Source organism: Garra rufa, chromosome 3, assembly GCF_049309525.1.
Source record: "Garra rufa chromosome 3, GarRuf1.0, whole genome shotgun sequence".
Lineage (NCBI taxonomy): Eukaryota > Metazoa > Chordata > Actinopteri > Cypriniformes > Cyprinidae > Garra > Garra rufa.
In genome coordinates this window covers 59865361-59889002 of record NC_133363.1, presented here as the reverse complement: position 1 = coordinate 59889002, position 23642 = coordinate 59865361, and the positions used below count along the sequence as shown (strand labels likewise).

General features: G+C 31.0%; 1 protein-coding gene across 1 annotated transcript in view; it reads left to right on the top strand.

Moving 5' to 3' along the window:
* The window catches only part of cers3a (ceramide synthase 3a), a 96523-nt gene extending 73267 nt beyond the window's left edge, over window positions 1-23256 (top strand). The window contains exons 5-11 of the mRNA XM_073836450.1: window positions 1629-1686; window positions 5020-5070; window positions 5625-5717; window positions 5968-6096; window positions 8311-8417; window positions 8543-8696; window positions 20269-23256. Coding sequence (XP_073692551.1) covers window positions 1629-1686; window positions 5020-5070; window positions 5625-5717; window positions 5968-6096; window positions 8311-8417; window positions 8543-8696; window positions 20269-20403 — 727 coding nt within the window. The 3' untranslated portion in view covers window positions 20404-23256. The remainder of the gene's footprint in view (window positions 1-1628; window positions 1687-5019; window positions 5071-5624; window positions 5718-5967; window positions 6097-8310; window positions 8418-8542; window positions 8697-20268) is intronic.
* The last annotated feature ends 386 nt before the right edge of the window (window positions 23257-23642 follow it).

Genomic DNA, 23642 nt, shown 5'->3' with positions numbered 1-23642 from the left:
TAATTTCTATAATTTCTTATCCAAAAAAGAAATAATAATAAATAAAAATAATAAAAAAAATTATAAATGGTATAGTGTATAATGCTAAAAAAGCTTTTTATTTCAGATAAATGCTAATCTTTGGATCTTTATATATATAATAGTATTTCTAAATCATTTTTATTTTCACTTTTAATCAATTTAAAGCATCCTTGCTAAATAAAAGTATTCATTTCTATCATTTCTTTAAAAAAAATTTTAAATAAAAAAAATGATATAGTGTATAATGTAAAAAAAGCTTTTCATTTCAGATAAATACTAATCTTTGGATCTTTATATATATTATAATATATTATAATATTTATAAATAGTATTTCTTAGTCATTTTTATTTAGATCAATTTAAATCATCCTTGCTAAATAAAAGTTTTAATTTCTATAATTTCTTAAAAAAAATAAATAAATAAATAAATATATATATATATGAGCAATATCACACGGTTCTCAACCAATCAGATTTGTATATATATATATATATATATATATTTTTTTTTTTTATTTTTTTTTTTTGCTAAATAAAAGTATTAATTTCTATAATTTCTTATCCAAAAAAGAAATAATAATAACTAAAGAATAATAAAAAAATTAATAAATGGTATAGTGTTTAATGCTAAAAAAGCTTTCAGATAAATGCTAATCTTTGGATCTTATATATATATATATATTCATTTTTGATCAATTTAAATCATCCTTGCTAAATAAAAGTATTAATTTCTATAATTTCTTAAAAAAATAAATAAATAAATAAATAAATAAAAAAATATATATATATATATATAATATTTATAAATAGTATTTCTTAGTCATTTTTATTTTCACTTTTGATCAATTTAAAGCATCCTTGCTAAATAAAAGTATTGATTTCTATAATCTCTTTTTCTTTAAATGGTATAGTGTATAATGTTAAAAAAGCTTTTATTTTTGATTAATGCTTATCTTTGGATCTTTATATGTGTATATATATATAATAATAATGTGTATGTATGTATGTGTGTATATATATATATATATATATATATATATATATATATATATATATATATATATATAATATTTCAGAATATTTATAAACAGTATATTTTAGTCATTTTTATTTTATTTAACCACAACACTTGCAATAAGGTCCTATCTGTTAACATTTAATACATTAGCTACAAACATAAAGTAACTATGAATAATGTTCATTATTTACAGCGTTTATTAACCTTTGTCAAAGTTAGTAACTATCAAGGTTCATATCAGTTCACCTTGACTAAAGTTAACAGATACAGCTTTTGATCTTAAAATGCAGTAGTAAATGTTAAGATTAACTAAGATAAATTCTGTGAATGCTGTAAATATCGTTCAATCTTCCTGATAGCTAATGTAGTTAACAAATGAAACCTTATCGTAAAACACTGTTCCATATGTAATACCCACAAGGCACTGCAGCGGTCATAAGGCACAAGTCTAGACAAGGCCTAATACCCAAGTGGTTGCTAATTTGTTGCTGTCTGCTTATGCTGTCAAGACTAGTGGTGTCTTGCTGTTTTGATTTGAATGTAATCCCTGATCACATGCACTTTCCTCTCTGTTGGATTGTCTCTGTAGCTGGCGATTGGTGTTTTATCTGGTGGCGTGCATTAGTGGAATCATAGCCCTGCATGATGTGAGTTTATCTCTTCTTATATACTTGTATATCCTGAATGCATGTCTGCTAAAGTAAGAAATATGTGAAGTCAAGGGTTGAGAAATCTAATGTATTTGATGCCTCTGACAGATAAGCACTGTGGGAAATATACAGCGACTTTGGGATACTACATAGGCAGCATTATACAAATAGTGTGCATGCACAGCACTCATGAGGACATAACTAACAACTGATTATAATAGAATTGAGTGTTATTTATTTATACATATTATACATTTGAAATTGAATCATTTATCCACCTTATTTTTCCATGAGGAAGTAAGCCATTTTCTGTGAATGTCCAAGACTTTATGTTCATATATAATAAGTGCAGTAAAATGTAAAACTGTTTGCACTACAAACCACTGTGTTCAAAATAAAGATACTACATTAAAGACACATCAGTTGCAATATCAAGCAGCAAAACGCTGTTTTGTACTAAAAATAGCTGGTCACGAATGAGACCAATGGCCGCGGCTGCTATTTTGGGAAAAAATAAGGTGGATAAGTATATTTATTTGTATAATATAATATCGCAATGCATTATTATGGCAGTGGTTTTTAATCTTTTTGACTCCATTATCTACAACAGTATTCAAAGGCCCCATAAAAATAGTTTTGTCTATTTAATTTATTAAAGACACTCATGGTTTCTGTAAATATAAAAAAGTAGCTAAATATAAATTAATTATAAAAACAATTAAAACTATTAAATATCATAATTCTATGTTTTTTTAGCTGAATGTTGAATTTACATTACTTTTCTGTCAATGTGATTTAAGGATAAGCAAAAGCATATAATGAATATACACTTACTTTTTTATTATTATTTATTAATTTGATTGTTTTTTTTTTTTTTTTTTTTTTACTTTTTTAGGTCTAAAAAACACACTTTTTAAATTTGGTTTCCTTATGTATCCATTTTCCAAGACCGAAGGGTCCCTAGTTCTTTAGTTGTTTAGCTTTTTTAAAGTTTTAACTAAAGTTTGTATCTTAAAATAAATAATTTAATTAATTTTGAGGCCCCCTTTGTTGAGAACCACTGGATTATGTAGAGCCCAATAAAATCTGTTTTGTTTTTTCCCAAATTCGGTTTAAATCTTTATTATGTATTTATTTATTATTCATTTATTTTCATTTGAATTTTTCTGGACTCTGTTTTAATGATTATTTTAAATTGTATAAATCAAAAAGCATGTCTAATTAACTGAAATCATAAAACATTACACAATTTAACAGCAATTAAGTTTGACAAAAATTACATTTTTAGGACTTTTTAGTTTTTTTTTTCTCTAATTCAGTTTTATTTTTTTTACCAAATTCTGTTTTCCATTTTAAGTTTCTAGATTTTGTCTCAATCGAACATAAACATCTGAAAAAAAAAAATTGCATCAAAATCTGTGCATTTCTGTAGTTCTAGTACAGCAACCTAATAGAATTACATTTCTTACTTAAATGCTGCTTTTAAGGATACCTATAATGTATCTGAAAATATTTTCTTTTATTATATTTTTCAATTATTATAGTTTTTCTCAATGTCATCAATGCCTTTTAAATGTCCTAAATTGTATCAAATTTAAGGCCATATAAAGTACAATGGGGACGGAAAGACAAAACTAGACATGTAGCTCTGTGTGAATGAATGACACAGGTTTTGTTTACTACACACATACTGAAGTGCATGTGATGCTTGTGATGTACATACGAGTACATGAAAACAAAAACATAATCTCCGGAACTGTTCTGAGAGTCACTTCATGAGCATTTAGCCATTTATTTGAGTGAAAAACTATCGTTATGTCTTAGACAAACAGAAACTTAAAACTTCAGCTCGGTTTAACTTGAAGAAATTGTGACAGAAATATATTACTTAATTGTAATAGTAGTACTAATAAAGTTTCTGTCATGTTCTGACTAACCAGAAACCACAGTTTGTTTGCCAAAAAAAGGGTTTAATTTTTTATTTAATTAAACGAAAACGAATTAAATACACAACATGGTATTTATGAAACAAATAAGCTGTTTTCTAATCAAATCTATTTAATTAAATATACTTTTGATTATTAATATTTAATTAAACTATTAAAATGTAACCAACTGTGTATACGTGAACCATAGTTTTTTTTTTTTTTGACAGTTTAAACACAATAGACGCTAAAGATGTGTGTGGAAAATATTAAAAGTTTAAACTAAAACTAAAACGGGGCCTAAGGCCGTGTTCACACTTGGCGTCTTTTTTGACAAGAAAAAGTTGACTAGGGCGTTTTTTTGGTAAAAAAAAAAAAAAGCTGGCAGCGTTCTGTTACAAAAAGCAGCCGAGTGCGTCTTTTGTTGCTATAACAACAGCTGCAACAGTAGCGTAGTGCTGTGTGGTGAAGAAATGTCGAGAAAGAGCCTCTTTGTGATGTATATTATGATAGAGTTGTTTACTCATATGTGACCCTGGACCACAAAACCAGTCATAAGGTTAAATTTGACAAAACTGAGATTTATACATCATAAGCTCAATAAATAAGCTTTCTATTGATGTATGGTTTGTTAGGATAGGACAATATTTGACTGAGATACATCTATTTGAAATCAAAAATCTGAGGATGCAAAAAAATCAAAAAGACTGAGAAAATCACCTTTAAAGTTGTCCAAATTAGGTTCTTAACAATGCATATTACTAATCAAAAATTACATTTTGATATGTTTACACTAGGAATTTTACAAAAAATCTTCATGGAACATGAACTTTACTTAATTTCTTAATGATTTTTGGCATAAAAGAAAAATCAAAAAATTTTGACCCATGCAATGTATTTTTGGCTATTGCTACAAATATACCCCAGCGACTTAAGACTGGTTTTGTGGTCCAGGGTCACATATCATACAACTCCTTGTGCTCCGAAACTAGTACGATAAGTTTATCTACCGGCAACTTCTCAATTTTTTCTTGTTGTTTTTGTTCTTGATAGGTACTCGCTTGTCATTGGTCAGCTGTCAAAAAAGCGCTTGATGTAGGGCGTTTTCTTCAAAAAAGTTAAACTTTTTTCAACTTAAAAAGACGCTCTGAGCTGCAAAAAAAGACGCCGGCGGTGGCGTTTAAAAAAAGCGCTAGGGCTTTTTTGAAAAGACGGTTTACTCCATAGGTTTAGAATGTAAAACAGACGCTGGCAGTTTGAAAAAGGACGGCAAGTGTGAACACGGCCTAAGTAGGCAGCGTACTAGGTTTTAGAACACAGCCACCTTGCATCTCCAGTAACTGTAATAAAAAGCCAATGTTCCGTGTTCCATAAAGTTGAATATTGATTCATCTATTTATTGCAGAAACCCTGGTTTTATAATTTGCGGGAGATGTGGAACGGCTATCCCAAACAGGTATGTTCCAGTCTTCAAATCTTTCATTAATTTGCTTGTATTTGTTCCAAGGGAGATTTTATTGCTCATATCACCTGCACTAATAAGCGCAGGCGAGATTTAGTTCACTTTGACCCGGCCCCAATAAAGGCTTCACGCAATGCTCAAATTTACAGCACGGCTAATAAATAAGGCAGATGATAACGCTCACGCTCGTTCCAAATCAAACAAAGCCATATTTAGAAGAAAGATGTCTTTTTTTGGCCCGGCCGAAGGTTTTTTTTGGACCCGTTCTCACTTGTTATGTGAGTTCCAGGTTGTAATCAAAAGAGCAGTGATGTCATTCAGATTGGCACTCAAAGGCTCAATTTTCCTAGAAAAATCGCTCGAAAAAACAGCCCTCTTCAAACTCCCGCTGCGTCAAAGCACAATGCATTACATAAAATTCACATCGAGTTAGAACTCGGATCAATCAGAGTCTTTTACGTTTTCCGTCATAAAACTCTAACGGTGGTCATCTCTTGTTATTGTGCTGTTGTTTCTGAGAGTTCATTGTTCTGTGTTTGCTCTTGCAGTCCATGCTAGAGTCTCAATACTGGTATTATATTGTGGAGATGAGCTTCTATTTGTCGCTGGTGCTCAGAATAACCTTCGACGTCAAACGAAAGGTCAGTATCGGTGACGCCACGCTATATATCTCCTCGAAATCTTTCAAATTACATTTCAGACTCTCCATTCATCACATGACCTGAAATAAACATCTGATCATTATTTACACAATGAAAGCTATTGTAATCTGTCATTTAAATCCTGAATGATTTGTTGTTGCTTTTATCTCATCTAACCGCACATCTGCTTTTTCTCTGTCACTGAGAATGATTGTGAAAACTTTCTGTGAATGTTTTTCGTATGTTTCAGGACTTTAAAGAGCAGATCATCCATCATTGGGCCACATTGACGCTTTTGGCTTTCTCCTGGTGTGGGAACTACATCAGGGTCGGGACCCTGGTCATGCTCATTCACGATTCCTCTGACATTCTTTTAGAGGTCAATAATATGCCAAATTGTATTTTATTTGTTTATTCTTTAGTATTTTTAGCCGTTTACCTCTGTATTAGAGAGTGACAGAACAGAACAGCTGGATTTAAACAACGTTTTCATGACATTTAAGGTTTAAAAACAGTGGGGTCATTCCGTGTCAAATCAATTAACCTTTCTCAATTTTTTGATTTTGGAAAAATAGACATTTATAGTGATGAAAGCCAAAATATTAAATGTCATGGATGAATATTTACTGAGTGATCCACTATTTTGTAGAGGGGGTCAAAATGGCAATTTTCATCTTAGATTCAAAGTCAAGTTACAGAAGGGTAAAAATTACTTCAGAAAGAAGGCAGCATCATTATCTTATTTTTACAAAGATATTGGTAGCTCTATTAGTAAAATCTGTTGACTTTAGCAATCTTTGTTGCATTATGTGCAAATGGTGACCATTCAAAAATGGGGAAACAGCACTTTTCATGATTTTCTCCAAAGTTTTTATGTCTGTATCTCAAGAAGTATTAAAGATATTTAAATGCCCTTTTAGATATTGGGTCTTAACAAACTTTCCTTTTGGCATCTTTATTTTTAATACCCAATGAGATTCGATTCCAGAGATATTGGAATTTCAATATGGCTCCACATTTTCAGTGGTCAAAAACCAAATGTGGGTCAGTTTAAAAAAATACGATACTTATTTTCTTTTAAGAAGCAATCTCTGAAGAACAAATAATGTTTAAACTAGATATGTATCTAGTTTCTTTCTGTCAAGACAACTGCATTGAACATACCTTTCTGACTGCCATATATATTTTTCCAAAGTTTGAGTGCCTATAAGTCAAGAAGTATTAAAGATATCACAATATGATTTTATATTCTAGCTCTTAATTTCTTTCAGAACCATTATTAAAAAAAAAAAAAAGTTTATGAACAACCAGAATCTAAAATCATATTGCAATATCTTTTATACTTTTTGAGTTATAGGCATGCAAACTTTGAAAAAAGAATATTTATGGCACTGTAAATGGCAATATAAACTATATTTATTTAAATATCTATTATTATTTATACTATATTAGGGTACAATAATAAAAACAAAACAATAACAATAATTAAATAAATACATAAATACAATGAAAATAAAATATATAAAATTATCAGCCTATCATGAACCTCTTGACCTAACTATTTGCCTCTCAGCCCATTCTACATTTACATTTACATTTATTCATTTAGCAGACGCTTTTATCCAAAGCGACATACAACTGGGGAATACAACAAGCGATTCATCCTAAGGAGGTAGATCGACATAGGAAGTGCTCAAAATACCTTATATTGGGCATTGTTAGATGAGTACAGGCTAGAAAGGGAAGATCACGAAGAAAGGAGAACAACTTTTTTTATTTTTTATTTATTGAGTCAAATAGTGAAAGCTGTCATGGAGACTGCATTCTATCTTATACAGTATAAGGAAACCAGTTATTATATTAACCAACTATAAGTATATTAAAATACAAAACTGTTATTTTAAATTGCAACAATATTTCGCAATATTGCTTTGTTTCAGCATTTTGAACTTTAATGAGCATAAGAGACTTTTTTCCTTAAAAAACATTAAAATCTTACTGATCCCAAACTTTTGAACAGCAGTGTATATATATGCATATATGTGATCCTGGACCACAAAACCAGTCATAAGGTTAAATTTGACAAAACTGAGATTTATACATCATTGATCATCATTTATATATCATATGAAAGCTCAATAAATAAGCTTTCTATTGATGTATGATTTGTTAGGATAGGACAATATTTGACTGAGATACATCTATTTGAAATCAGAAATCTGAGGATGCAAAAAAATCAAAAAGACTGAGAAAATCACCTTTAAAGTTGTCCAAATTAGGTTCTTAACAATGCATATTACAAATCAAAAATTACATTTTGATATGTTTACAGTAGGAATTTTACAAAAAATCTTCATGGAACATGAACTTTACTTAATTTCTTAATGATTTTTGGCATAAAAGAAAAATCAAAAATTTTGACCCATGCAATGTATTTTTGGCTATTGCTACAAATATACCCCAGCGACTTAAGACTGGTTTTGTGGTCCAGGGTCACATATTTTTATGTTTTAGTTTTAGTTAACTGTAATAACCCTGGTTGACACTGTACAAATGGCACCTGTTTGTTATTTTTCTGTTTTTATCTCTGCAGTCTGCCAAGATCTTCAACTACGCCAAATGGGAAAGAACATGCAATGGCATCTTTGTTGTATTTGCTGCTGTCTTCATAGTCACACGACTCATAATCTTTCCATTTTGGTGAGAATTGTGTTTGTGACTATTATTTCCAAGCTCTCAGTTGTATTTTACATAACGTGCATGCATTATTTGTTTATTCCAAATGCTATTAAAAACTGTCTCTGTCTCGTGTATCTTTATTCCAGGATCATTCACTGCACGTGGGTTTATCCTCACGACCATTACCCGCCATTCTTTGGATATTACTTTTTTAACCTCATGCTTGTCATCCTGTTGATGCTGCACACATTCTGGGCATATCTGATTCTGCGTATGGTGAAGATGTTTCTTTTCGGAAGTGTAAGTTGATCTATATTTACCTTACTTACCCAGCTGATTGATTACCTTGATAATTGCAAACATTTTTTGTATTACAAGTTTTCTAAAATGTTAGGTTTTAAAATGCGACTGAGGCATTATATAATGAAATATGCACTAATTTGCATACATTTCTTGTACAAAAAACTAAACACTGAATGAAGTCAGTTTCAAAATTCTTGTTTATTTATTTATTTATTTTTTTTTTTTTTTACATATTAGAGTCAAATGTTTTTACAGAGGGTATTTTGGGTATCTCATTTTGTCACTCCATAATTCAGAACAGAAGGAAAACACTATATTTTTAAAAAACAAAAATTTAAATGTTGTATAAAATCAAGCAAATTATATGTGAACAAATCACTCTGTAAAAACCTTTAGGATATAGACAGGAGGAGAAAATAACTCATCAAAAATGGCTTTTAAAATATGCACTGTAATTGAAATCTATTGACACAAATAGATAAAGTGCTATAAAAGAAACACTTAACAGTGTCTTTTAGATGTTTTCTTTCTACTAGCCTGAAAAAACACTATGAAAAACCAAAAAGCCCAAAATCTCAAACTTGACAGGTGTGTGAAAAAATGTCTCACCGTACATCTGTAAATACTGGGTTAACTTTGTTTTCACAAATTTATGTGGGCCAATAGGCTACTGAATGCGACCTGTGTTTATATTTGCTTGTGCATCTGTGTAGATGTTAGGATAAATCAGCTCAGGTCTTCTCTTAAAAAACAAAAACAAATTAAAGCTGCAAGCAGCGATGAACGGGCCCTCGCACAAGTGCTTACCACCGACCGGTGGCTTTAGGGACACAGCTTATGGTGGGCAGTATGCTTTTAATACAGTAAAAATAGGAGAAATATGTCAAAGTCACTTAAAAGTGCCAAATTTCCTGCTGCCAGCTGGTGGCGCTTCAGGCCAGCACTTTTATCAAACATATGAAGTTTGGTGCAGATTGGCCTTGGTACGTTTGAGTTAGTGAAAGATATGATATATCCTGCTGCCAACAGGTGGCGCTATGATAATATCTGAATATTGACATTTAGGTGTCTTCAGGCCAGGACTCTTACCAAACCTGTGAAGTTTGAGGCAGATCGGATATTTTATGGCTGAGTTATAACAACTTCTATGTCCATGGCGAAACATCAAACTTTGTCACAGACACGCCCTATAACGAAAACTCAAGATCTTCGCAATTTAACATCTCTAAGGCCTTTAGATCAGACTGAGCAAATATAATGTTGATATCATTAAATCTCTAGGAGGATTTTGCTATAAACCTAACCCCCTGCAAGGACTTCAGGGGGCCAACTGTGAACACATATGCTACATGTTCCCTATATTCTGATGATGATGATGATGATGGTGATGATAAGAACATGTAGTTCATGATGATAACAAAATGCTATTATTGCTTGCATTACATCCACGCCCTGCTTAAATATCATCGTTACCTATCTGTTCAATTTTTGTGTGGATATTGCTTTGCTGGTGACTCCTGGTATTAGACATCACTCTTAAGCGCTACATAACTAAGAATCAATTAGGAAAACGGTGCCCAGTTGGCACATGCATTCACAGTAACCCTCTGTCAGTTAGGATTTAAAGTTTACTGAATTGAAAGGGTTACACTTTAAAATCAACACACAGACACATACACACAATATATACAATTTTGCCATCCAGTTTCATTTGTTAACATTAACTATATTAGTTAACATGAACAATAACTAAACAGCATTTATTAATGTTAATTAATATTAAGCTAAAAAAAGTATTTATATATTGTTTAAAGGAAAATTAGTATCTTTTAACATTATGTACTGTGAATGAACATGAACACAGTTCATGTGGGTGTACAGCAAAACACAATAAAAATGCTCTATAAAAGCTTCATTCTTTTAAAATATCTTTAAAAATCAAGTTGAGTATTTTAATGGGGCGATATATATATAACTGATCTTAAAATTATGGTTTTCAGATGTTTTGAACAGATAACAGCAAAGTTAGTTTTGTTGTCAAAGTTTGTCTTGAAATTTTTAATTATAATTTTATATTCAGTAAATAACACTATGCAAATATTTTCTATCAATGAAGATAAATCGCTCATGCTAAAAAGTTGTATTTTTCTTAATCTTTTGCTATGTGCCTGAATAGGACAAGTTCATGGTACAGTTCAGTAAAAAATACATAAAAAACAACAACTGCAAAATACAAACAATGAAAGACTTAGTGACCCTTTATATTTTCTCAAAATATCAGACTCTCAAAGATCAGACATATTTATGTAATAAAACTACATATATGTGTATTCCTTCCTCAAAGATGGTCTGCAGCATGGGTCACAGCTCTCTCACTCTCTCTCCCTCTCACCCCTCCCCCCTGCACTGTGCTTCACTCACTCTGACACACACACAGAGACATTCAGCCTGCTGAGTGACAGCAGATTTCTGATTTCTTTTTTAAATTGTCTTTAATTCATTGAAGCTTGTATAAAATTTATATTAACAGCACTTGCTCAAAATGGTCAGATCTCTGTGTGAAAAAAGTTTTAAAGAGTTTGGATGCTGCACTTTAAAGATATAAAAAAATTACGGTTATGTTTTTTACTACATTTTAAAAAAATTACCACGTCAACACCGTTCGAGATATCCCAAATCCGCTCGCAATTTAACATCTTCAGAATCTTCTCTTCAGGTTAAAAAAGTTTGGTGTGAACAGCGTGTTGTTCTTAGAAGGAGTGTGAATTTGTTTACAGCCTGATTTTTCCAAAAATCCACATTCAAATCAAAATAGCCGGCTTCCTGTTGGTCTTAGCTAATGAGTTTGATTTAGAAAGTTGTCCAGATTGATGAGAATAATATATGTACAGAGTTTGGTGACTGTAGGAAAAACTAACCCCACAACTTTTGTCAAAAGATGGCGCTATAGAGTGCCTGCTCCACGCCCATTTATGACCTTTTGCCAGTGTCTAACTATCATTAATATTGATGTGTGTGTTGAGTTTCATGAAATTCTAAGCATGTTATCTGCCTCAAAAAGACAGGAATCTAATTTTAAAGTTTGACACGTTGCCATGGCAACATCATTTGATTTATCATCAACCCCTTTACACATTCTCAACGGCCGTGTTTTGACATGATTTTCATGAAGTTTAAAGAAAATCAAGTAAAATTAAGAGGCTGATTTCAAAGCATTTTGAAAATGACACGCTTCCTGCTGCCAGTTGGTGGCGCTATAACTTTGACTCATAATAGTCACATTTATGGAATCGGCTTCATACAACGAACAAACTGGTGAAGTTTCATCAGAATCAGGCAATGTGTGCAACAGTTATTACACACTTCCTGTTTCTCATTTCTCGCCATAACTTTGTCGCCTTGCCACGGCCAAACCGTTCGAGATATCAAAAATCCCCTCGCAATTTAGCATCCCCAGTGTCTTGAGATCATGCTGACCGAGTTTGGTGACAATCCTATCGAAATCCTGGGAGGAGTACGTTAAATTCCAGAGCATGCGCTTTTTAAACATCCCTGAATATCTCACTTCCTGTTGGGTGGAGCCTATGACATAGAGTACAAAAGTTGTTTGGCTCAATGAGTTCTATATGTGTACCGAGTTTCATATGAATACTTGCAAGTATGTGTGCGCAGTACATCAAGTTTTCAAACTGTGTTCCAGGGGGCGCTGTAGAGGCCCTGAACCACGCCCGGGTCCCAGCCTCTGTGGCGTCCGGACGACGGCAGATTCCGACGTGTGTGCAAATTTTCAAGAGTTTTTGAGTATGTTAAGGCCCCCAAAAGTGCCCCAACGGTTGAAAAAAAAAAAAAAAAAGAACCCTTAGAAGAACAATAGGGCCTTCGCCCCTTTGGGCTCGGGCCCTAATTAACTGTTTAACATGTTTAACAGCTTCCTTGAGAAACTGACACTGAAAAATTCTGTGACTCCACAAAGCTCACAAATATTGTATGATTGGCTGTCTGTTTCTAAATGACTCATTGTGACATTCTTACAGTGACATACTTTTATGTCTTTGGCTAACGCCTTTTGAAATCAGAAGTGTGAAACAGTGCTTTACCTGGGGTTAAAAAGACATTTACTCCAGGTTAAACACTGTGTGAAAAGCCTTAAAAACATTATGAAATCATTTATAGTCTGGTTCCAAGTGCAGTGGATATAAATGATGTAAGAAAAATACCATTAACCCTGTTACCTTACCACCCTCGGGCTAGTTATCAATCATCTCAACTGACAGAAGTGACACCGTGTGACTTTTAATAAGTCACAAAACTGTGGCATATGCAGAGCTGAAAAGTTCTGGATGCTTCTCACTATTTGATGAGTTACTGACTAAAGCAGTTTAAACAAAACATTTTCTGTTTGTTCATATTGTCTTGAGAGCTGGCAGTTTGTTATGGCACAGTTTTAATTTACTGTCACACGTGAATGTCCTACTGTGATTGTTATTGCATCAGCACTGGCTTTACAGGTCTAGTTAACTATCCAATAATGCTGGTTATACCAGTGTGGGTTGGTACGGCACATGAGCACATTTTGTAATAATACATTCTGTGCTTTTTAAATGCTATTTTTGCAAAAAGCAGTCCCAAAATAAGTTAGAAACAAGTACTGGATTTCATTCAGCAAATACAGTTGAGGTCAAAAGTTTGCACCCCCCTTTCAGAATCTGCAAAATGTTAATTACTTTATCAAAATGCATGTTATTGTTTATTTAGTACTGACCTGAGTAAGATATTTCACATAAAATGTTTACATACAGTCCACAAGAGAAAATAATAGTTGAATTTATAAAAATGACCCTGTTCAAAAGTTTACACACACTTGATTCTTAATACTGTGTTGTTACCTGAATGATCCACAGCTGTGTTTTTTTGTTCAGTGATAGTTGTTCATGAGTCCCTTGTTTGTCCTGAACAGTTAAATTGCCTGCTGTTCTTCAGAAAAATCCTTCAGGTCCCACTAATTCTTTGGTTTTCCAGCATTTTTGTATATTTGAACCCTTTCCAATAATTACTGTATGATTTTGAGATCCATCTTTTCACACTGAGGACAACTGAGGGACTCATATGCAACTATTACAGATGGTTCAAACACTCACTGATGCTTTATAAGGAAAAAAACATGCATTAAGACCTGGGGGTGAAAACTTTTGGAGTTTGAAGATCAGGGTAAATTGAATTTATTTTGTCTTCTGGGAAACATGTATCTTCTGTAGCTTCAAAAGGGCAGTACTAAATGAAAAAATATGATAGTTAGACAAAATAAGAAAAATGTACACATCTCCATTCTGTTCAAAAGTTTTCACCCTTCGGTTCTTAATGCATGGTTTTTACTTCTGAAGCATCAGTGAGTGAGTGTGAACCTTCTGTAATAGTTGCATATGAGTCCCTCAGTTGTCCGCAGTGTGAAAAGATGGATCTCAAAATCATACGGTCATTGTTGGAAAGGATTCAAATACACAAAAATGCTGGAAAACCAAAGAATTTGTGGGACCTAAAGGATTTTTCTGAAGAACAGCAGACAGTTTAACTGTTCAGGACAAACAAGGGACTCATGAACAACTATCACGAAACAAAAAACAGCTGTGGATCATTCAGGTAACAACACAGTATTAAGAATCAAGTGTATGTAAACTTTTAAACAGGGTAATTTTTATAAATTCAACTATTATTTTCTCTTGTGGACTGTATGTAAACAACTTCTGACCTGAAATCGTATTCAGGTCAGTACTAAATAAACAATAACATGCATTTTGTATGATCCCTCTTATGTTGGTAAAATAATTACAATTTTGCAGATTCTGAAAGGGGGATGTAAAGTTTTCATTTCAACTGTATGATGCAGGTCTAATAGAGATGAACGCAACAGTTAAATATGGTTGTCACTGGTTTATCAGTTTGGGAATGTATGACAGCCACATTCTACAGCCAACATATAACCAACACCAAACAAGTTAGACCGTTGACATTTGTCTTTCTTGCCTAAAGCAATTTTGGGAGTGACTACTGAGTGATCATTTAAGATGATAATTTACTATATTTAATTGTCAGTGTAACTCCTAAAACTTTGCAGTGTGTAGGTGGCATAAAATTACTTAAGAGAAAAAATCTCTCTATATATAAGGCTTAAAGCTATTGAGAAATCTTATATTGTCTTCTGTTAGATGGGCATTGAAATGTGTGCTCATTAAAGCAAAATTCAGGAGCATGATTGTAAAAATGTAAAATCTATTTATTTTGATAAAAAAATATTGATTTTAGCTCAGTTGAATGCTATCTTAAAATATATACACTAGTTTAGTGTCATTGGTTTTGAAAGAAGTCTCTTATTCTGTCCAAGACTGCATTTGTTTGATCAAATATACAGTAAAAATAGTAAAATTGTAAAATATTATTCCAATTTAAAATATTTGTCTTCTCTGTCAATATATTTTAAAATGTAATTTATTTCTGCAATGCAAAGCTGAATTTTCAGCATCATTTCTCAGCTTCAGTGTCACATGTTCCTTCAGAAATCATTCTAATATGTTGATTTGCTGCTCAAGAAATGTCTTATTATTATCAATGTTTAAACCCTTTTTTTGTAGAAACCAAGATTTTTTAAATTCTATAACGAATAGAAAGTTCAAAATAACAGCATTTATATAAAATAGGGTTCTTTTGTAACATTATAAATACATTTACTGGTACTAATACATAACTGAATGCATCCAAGCTGAATAAATTCATTTCTTTAGGGTGTGAATAATATGTTTGGACATGGTGTTATTGTTTAGTTCAGAGCTGCTTGTTGCAACAGCAAACTCCTGTAGGAAACACCGTCTTGATTCGTGTGAATCATACGAAAACAAAGCCCTACGTGATGCATATTGGCAGTAACAGACAAAGCCATGCTGTATGAATTATACACCAAACAGAAACGATGACATGAGCTTGTAATGGTGACTGAGTTACCCAGGTCTGTGCCGTTGTTCAGTTTTTTTCCCATTAAACTGGCGTTCTGATTAAAATAAGCCCTGCCAGCCTGTATTTAGTGCTCTATTGTTTTCCCTCCAGCTCGGTCTATTGAGAAAGGTGAGTCATAATTTGAGAGTGATTGCACTGGCAGCGTGCATGATCTCTCGCAAATGCAGAGCGGATGAGGGATGCCAGATTCAATCGCTTCTCTGCTCCGCGTACCTGCAGCCTGTTGCTCAAAGGGACCTAATTAGTGGTGATTTAGTGCACATCAGACTGTTCGGATTCATTTGCTATGGATGATGAATTGCGTACTTGCACGTCTGGTTTCTACAAATGGCTAGTTAGGTTAATGTTTCAAGATGTTGCGGTTTGGATTTTGTCTTTTCAAACTACAGGACGTTTGATTTTCGAATGTTTGCTAAGCTATAGATTGATAAATCTACTTATATGTGGATCACACTTTGGTTAGTGATTTAAATAAACTTATATTTGGAGAAAGAATTTTGCTATAAAGCTGAGTCTTTGTTTTATATTAAAAGTACCAAAAGCACAAAGCTTTGGTTATTATTGGCTATTATTGGGTGGTTGGCGCACTGCAAATAGGCCTAATGAATGCACGTATAACACGTTGTATGATTTGTGCTAATAATCCCACTTATATTCAAATAAATTCTGGTGGCCTGGAAACTTCTCCCGGTGCTCCCAATCCGGGCCATTTGCATGTGCAGACTATACTCTCAAAATATTATAACTTTAATTGCTACTATTTAATTCTCGATTTAAACTTTATTCTCAAAATATTTCGACTTCATTCTCAAAACATTTTGAATTTATTCTTGAAATTTTGACTTTATTCTTGAAATTTCAACTTTATTCTCAAAACATTTAGACTTTATTCTCGTAATTTTGACTTTATTCTTAAAACATTTTGACTTCATTCTCGAAACATTTAGACTTTATTCTCAAAATTTCAACTTTATTCTCAAAATTTTGACTTTATTCTCATTATTTCAACTTTATTCTTAAAACATTTAGACTTTATTCTCATAATTTTGACTTTCTCTGAACATTTCAACTTTATTCTCATAATTTCAACTTTATTCTTAAAACATTTTGACTTCATTCTCGAAACATTTCAACTTTATTCTCGAAATTTCAACTTTATTCTTGAAATTTCAACTTTATTCTTAAAACATTTAGACTTTATTCCCATAATTTCAACTTTATTCTTAAAACATTTAGACTTTATACCCATAATTTTAACTTTATTCTCAAAATTTTGACTTTATTCTCGTAATTTTGACTTTCTCTGAACATTTCAACTTTATTCTCATAATTTCAACTTTATTCTTAAAACATTTTGACTTCATTCTCGAAACATTTCAACTTTATTCTCGAAATTTCAACTTTATTCTTGAAATTTCAACTTTATTCTTAAAACATTTAGACTTTATTCCCATAATTTCAACTTTATTCTTAAAACATTTAGACTTTATACCCATAATTTTAACTTTATTCTCAAAATTTTGACTTTATTCTCGTAATTTTGACTTTCTCTGAACATTTCAACTTTATTCTCATAATTTCAACTTTATTCTTAAAACATTTTGACTTCATTCTCGAAACATTTCAACTTTATTCTTGAAATTTCAACTTTATTCTTAAAACATTTAGACTTTATTCCCCTAATTTCAACTTTATTCTTAAAACATTTAGACTTTATTCTCATAATTTTGACTTTCTCTGAACATTTCAACTTTATTCTCAAAATTTTGACTTTATTCTCATAATTTCAACTTTATTCTTAAAACATTTTGACTTTATTCTCGTAATTTTGACTTTCTCTGAAAATTTCAAGTTTATTCTCATAATTTCAACTTTATTCTTAAAACATTTTGACTTTATTCTCGTAATTTTGACTTTCTCTGAAAATTTCAAGTTTATTCTCATAATTTCAACTTTATTCTTAAAACATTTAGACTTTATTCTCATAATTTTGACTTTCTCTGAACATTTCAACTTTATTCTCAAAATTTTGACTTTATTCTCATAATTTCAACTTTATTCTTAAAACATTTTGACTTTATTCTCGTAATTTTGACTTTCTCTGAAAATTTCAAGTTTATTCTCATAATTTCAACTTTATTCTTAAAACATTTTGACTTTATTCTCGTAATTTTGACTTTCTCTGAAAATTTCAAGTTTATTCTCATAATTTCAACTTTATTCTTAAAACATTTTGACTTCATTCTCGAAACATTTCGACTTTATTCTTGAAATTTCAACTTTATTCTTAAAACATTTAGACTTTATTCTCAAAATTTTGACTTTATTCTCATAATTTCAACTTTATTCTTAAAACATTTTGACTTTATTCTCGTAATTTTGACTTTCTCTGAAAATTTCAAGTTTATTCTCATAATTTCAACTTTATTCTTAAAACATTTTGACTTCATTCTCGAAACATTTCGACTTTATTCTTGAAATTTAAACTTTATTCTTAAAACATTTAGACTTTATTCTCATAATTTTGACTTTCTCTGAACATTTCAACTTTATTCTCAAAATTTTGACTTTATTCTCATAATTTCAACTTTATTCTTAAAACATTTTGACTTTATTCTCGTAATTTTGACTTTCTCTGAAAATTTCAAGTTTATTCTCATAATTTCAACTTTATTCTTAAAACATTTTGACTTCATTCTCGAAACATTTCGACTTTATTCTTGAAATTTCAACTTTATTCTTAAAACATTTAGACTTTATTCTCAAAATTTTGACTTTATTCTCATAATTTCAACTTTATTCTTAAAACATTTTGACTTTATTCTCGTAATTTTGACTTTCTCTGAAAATTTCAAGTTTATTCTCATAATTTCAACTTTATTCTTAAAACATTTTGACTTCATTCTCGAAACATTTCGACTTTATTCTTGAAATTTAAACTTTATTCTTAAAACATTTAGACTTTATTCTCATAATTTTGACTTTCTCTGAACATTTCAACTTTATTCTCAAAATTTTGACTTTATTCTCATAATTTCAACTTTATTCTTAAAACATTTTGACTTTATTCTCGTAATTTTGACTTTCTCTGAAAATTTCAAGTTTATTCTCATAATTTCAACTTTATTCTTAAAACATTTTGACTTCATTCTCGAAACATTTCGACTTTATTCTTGAAATTTCAACTTTATTCTTAAAACATTTAGACTTTATTCTCAAAATTTTGACTTTATTCTCATAATTTCAACTTTATTCTTAAAACATTTTGACTTTATTCTCGTAATTTTGACTTTCTCTGAAAATTTCAAGTTTATTCTCATAATTTCAACTTTATTCTTAAAACATTTTGACTTCATTCTCGAAACATTTCGACTTTATTCTTGAAATTTCAACTTTATTCTTAAAACATTTAGACTTTATTCCCATAATTTCAACTTTATTCTCAAAATTTTGACTTTATTCTCATAATTTCAACTTTATTCTTAAAACATTTAGACTTTATTCCCATAATTTCAACTTTATTCTTGAAAATTTGACTTTATTCTTGAAATTTCAACTTTATTCTCAAAACATTTTAACTTTATTCTTGTAATTGCAACTTTATTCTCAAAACACTAGACTTTATTCTCGAAATTTTGACTTTATTCTTGAAATATTTCGACTTTATTCTCGAAAAATTTTGACTCACATTTCTGTCACATTTCCCTGTTCTGACTTTTTTTTTTAAATTTCAAGAACAAATTATAGAAAAGTCAAGATATAGATATGCGAGATATAAATCAGCAACTTCAAGAAAAATTATGAATTAAGATAAATTAACATTAACATTTAAATAACATTTCAACTTTATTCTCAAAATTTCAACATTATTCTTGAAACATTTAGACTTTATTCTCAAAATTTTGACTTTAATCTTGAAACACTTTGACTTTATTCTTATAATTTTGACTTTAATCTCAAAACATTTCGACTTTATTCTGAAAATTTTGACTTTATTCTTAAAATATTTCAACATTTTGACTCACATTTCTGTGACATTTCCTCACAGTACTGACTTTTTATTTTAAGAATAAATTATATTTAAGTCTAAATTGTGAGATACAAACCAGCAACTGCAAGACAAATTTGGAATCAAGATAAAATTAAGAATAAAGATAAAAAGTTGCTATTATACCTTTTTTTCTGTCAGAGAGTTTATATCTTGCAATTCATTTTTTTTTCCAGAATTGAAAGTTTATATTTCACAATTCTATGTTTATATCAATCTTGAGCCAGAGTTAAGAGATAAAGTTTTTTTTTCTTTCTTTTTTTTTTTTTTTTTTTGCATGGCAGAAATGGGCTTCATAGATAAGCGTATGACAGAATGAATAACAAGAAATTTGGGTGAAGGAGGTCAGGCCTTTGCAAATAAAATTATATGACAAATAACATTTGTTTCTCTGAAGCAATGTTTTGCAAGGATAAACACTCAAACTTGCATTCTTATATTTGTTATATTAATAAAAAAAAGTTTGTTTTGGCTATTGTGTTGACTAACTCTCTTTCCAAAATGCTCTTTTGACAGTTAAAAAAAGACGAGAGGAGCGACAATGAAGAAGATGAAGAAGAGGACGGAGAAACCAGTGTGACCGAGGACACTGATGGACATGTGAAAGTGACCAATGGCTGTGGAGGAGGAGGCGGGGCTAATCATCACTGACACCTCTTTTATCAAACTGTGAAGGACTCTGAGTTGCCCTCAGGGATGCGAGGAGCCAAAGACATACCTTTGATTTATTGTCACACGGAGAATACGCCAGAAACTTGTCATAACAAATTGCATCTTTTAATAACACTAAAAAAGTCTTTTTTCCCCCACTCGGCTTCACTGGAGACAACTCGCTGTGTGTCTTGGCTGCTTTGAAACCTTTTCTCCCCCCTTTTTTTTCATTATGGCACAAGATCAATTGGGTAATTCTGAAAGAGCACCGCACAAAGAAAAAGGAACTCCTCGTAAGTTTTAATAGACTCCTCATTGTTTTTGAAGCTGAAAGATCACGTCACACTGGCTGCTCTCGCCGTCTGGCATCGTCCATCGAAGCAACCTCTTCTGTCCAGCACAGCCTCTAGCGAGAACTAATAAGGCGAAATCTTAAGTTTATGTTTCCTGCAAGTGATTTTGAAGAAGAACACTTTCGTATCACTTTAACCTCTTGACACGATGGACAGCAGGCATCGTTTTCTTTCAATTTTACACTGTGTCTACACTGAATGCATTCAACATTGTTTCTTAATGTCACTGCAGGCCGTTTTCTTAAACTTTTGATGGCTGGAGGTCACTGAGTCTCTGTACTGCTGGTTTCTAGTATGAATTTCTATGCTTACTCAGCATCTGCACTCCTGATGGCAGTCAGTGAAAATGAAGGACTTTCAGTCAGTCAATAATTACTTTGAAAGCTGTGTGCCACAGAAGTGTTATTATTAAAATGGCTAGTTTTAAAGATGTTAATGTGTTTTAACAGTTTTAATGTTTATACTTTCTCCTTCAAAACAGGGTTGGGCATATATCTGTCTATCTATCTATCTATCTATCTATCTATCTATCTATCTATCTATCTGTCTGTCTGTCTGTCTGTCTGTCTGTCTGTCTGTCTGTCTGTCTGTCTGTCTGTCTGTCTGTCTGTCTGTCTGTCTGTCTGTCTGTCTGTCTGTCTGTCTGTCTGTCTATCTGTCTGTCTGTCTGTCTGTCTGTCTGTCTGTCGATCATCTGTCTTTCTGTCAGACAGATAGATATATAGATAGACAGACATACAGATAGATAACTAGATAGATAGACATATCTATCTATGTCTGTCTGTCTGTCTATCTATCTATCTATCTATCTATCTATCTATCTATCTATCTATCTATCTATCTATCTATCTATCTATCTATCTATCATCTATCTATCTATCTATCTATCTATCTATCTATCTATCTATCTATCTATCATCTATCTATCTATCTATCTATCTATCTATCTATCTATCTATCTATCTATCTATCTATCTATCTATCTATCATCTGTCTGTCTGTCTATCTATTTGTCTGTTTGACAGACAGACAGATATATAGATAGATAGACAGACAGACAGATATATATACAGATAGATAGATAAATAGATATAGACATGTCTATCTATTTATCTGTCTGTCTGTCTATCTGTCTGTCTGTCTGACAGACAGATAGATATATAGATAGACATAGATAGATATCTATCTATACTATACTACCAGTCAAAAGTAATAATTTTTTAATGTTTTAAAGAATTCTGCTCACTAAAGCTGCATTTATTTGATTCAAAGTACAAACACAAGCAAAAATCAAATAAAATGTTGAAATATTAATACTATTTAAAATAACTGCTTTCAATTTGAAAACATTTTTAAATAATAATAAATAATTATTAAAAAATAAAGTAATTTATTTCTGTGATCAAAGCAGAATTTTCTGCATCATTACTCCAGTCTTCAGTGTCACATGATCCTTCAGAAATCATTCTAATATGCTGATTTGCTGTTCATGAAACATTTATTATTATTATTATTATTATTTTTATTATCATCAATATTTAAAACAGTTGAGTACATTTTTTAGGATTCTTTGATGAATAGAAAGATCTAAAGAAATTATAGAAATTAATACTTTTATTTAGCAAGGATGCTATAAATTACTCAAAAGTGATAATAAAGAGATTTTTAATTAAAATATCAGTCAATGATTTCCATAAATCAGTCAAAATGTTACTGTTTTACTGTACTTTGGATCAAATAAATGCAGGCTTGTTTAGCAGAAGAGACTTTAAAGAACATTCAAAACTTTTTGAAAAAAAAAACCTTTTGACTGGAAGTGTATCTATTGTTTCATCCACCCATCCTATAAGGCCAATAAACCTTAACTTTGTTTAAACGTTCAAACAAAGCTTTGTCATGCCAACATTCAGACCTCAATTCAAACTTCATTTTTTTTTTTTCTAAATTCAGCTCTGAATGGCGCACAGCCCTTTTTTTTTTAGCTGTTGCTCCGTTATGACAGAAGCTGAAAAAAAAAAAAAACTTTTAATATGTTGCTCGCTTCCAGTGTAGACACGGTTTTATTGAATATTACAGTATGTATGTGACTTCAAACTACCTAAGTATCTACCTAAGTATCTGAAGAATGATACAGGTGTTAAATCTGTGATTGTTTAGTATGTCTTATTGACATTGGTTTAATATTCACATCTGTGAGTGACTTGGTGAGTGTTTTGTGCTTTTAATATTTAATTAGTTCAAATGTGTATGAGAGAATGACTACATGAACTGAAGTGAATGAATGAAAATCAGGCCTTTGCAAGTAATATTATGTGACAAGTCATTTTTGAATGTCTGGGGCGATGCAAAGACCCGCAGATCAGAGATGGTTTTGAGACTTTATGTAGGGCATTTGCTATTTTATGCACTGAAAGTGTAAAGGAATTATTGAAGGATATTTTTTCTAATGTTCTAAATTGTAATTTTATTGTAATAAAAATTTTAATCCAATATTTCACTATACAGTATGAAAGAATTTTTTTAATACTGATCATTTAAATAGATAGGAATGTGATTTTGCCTTCTCTATATGTTTACATATGTGACTCTGGACCACAAAACCAGTTTTAAGTCACTCAGGTATATTTGTAGCAATAGCCAAAAATACATTGTATGTGTCAAAATGATCGATTTTTCTTTTAAGCCAAAAACCATTAGGATATTAAGTAAAGATCATAGTCCATAATGATATCTAGTAAATTTCCTACCTCAAATATATCAAATTTAATTTTTGATTAGTAATATGCATTGCTAAGAACTTCATTTGGACAACTTTAAAGGTGATTTTCTTAGTATCTAGATTTTTTTTTTTCATCCTCAGATTCCAGATTGTCAAATAGTTGTATC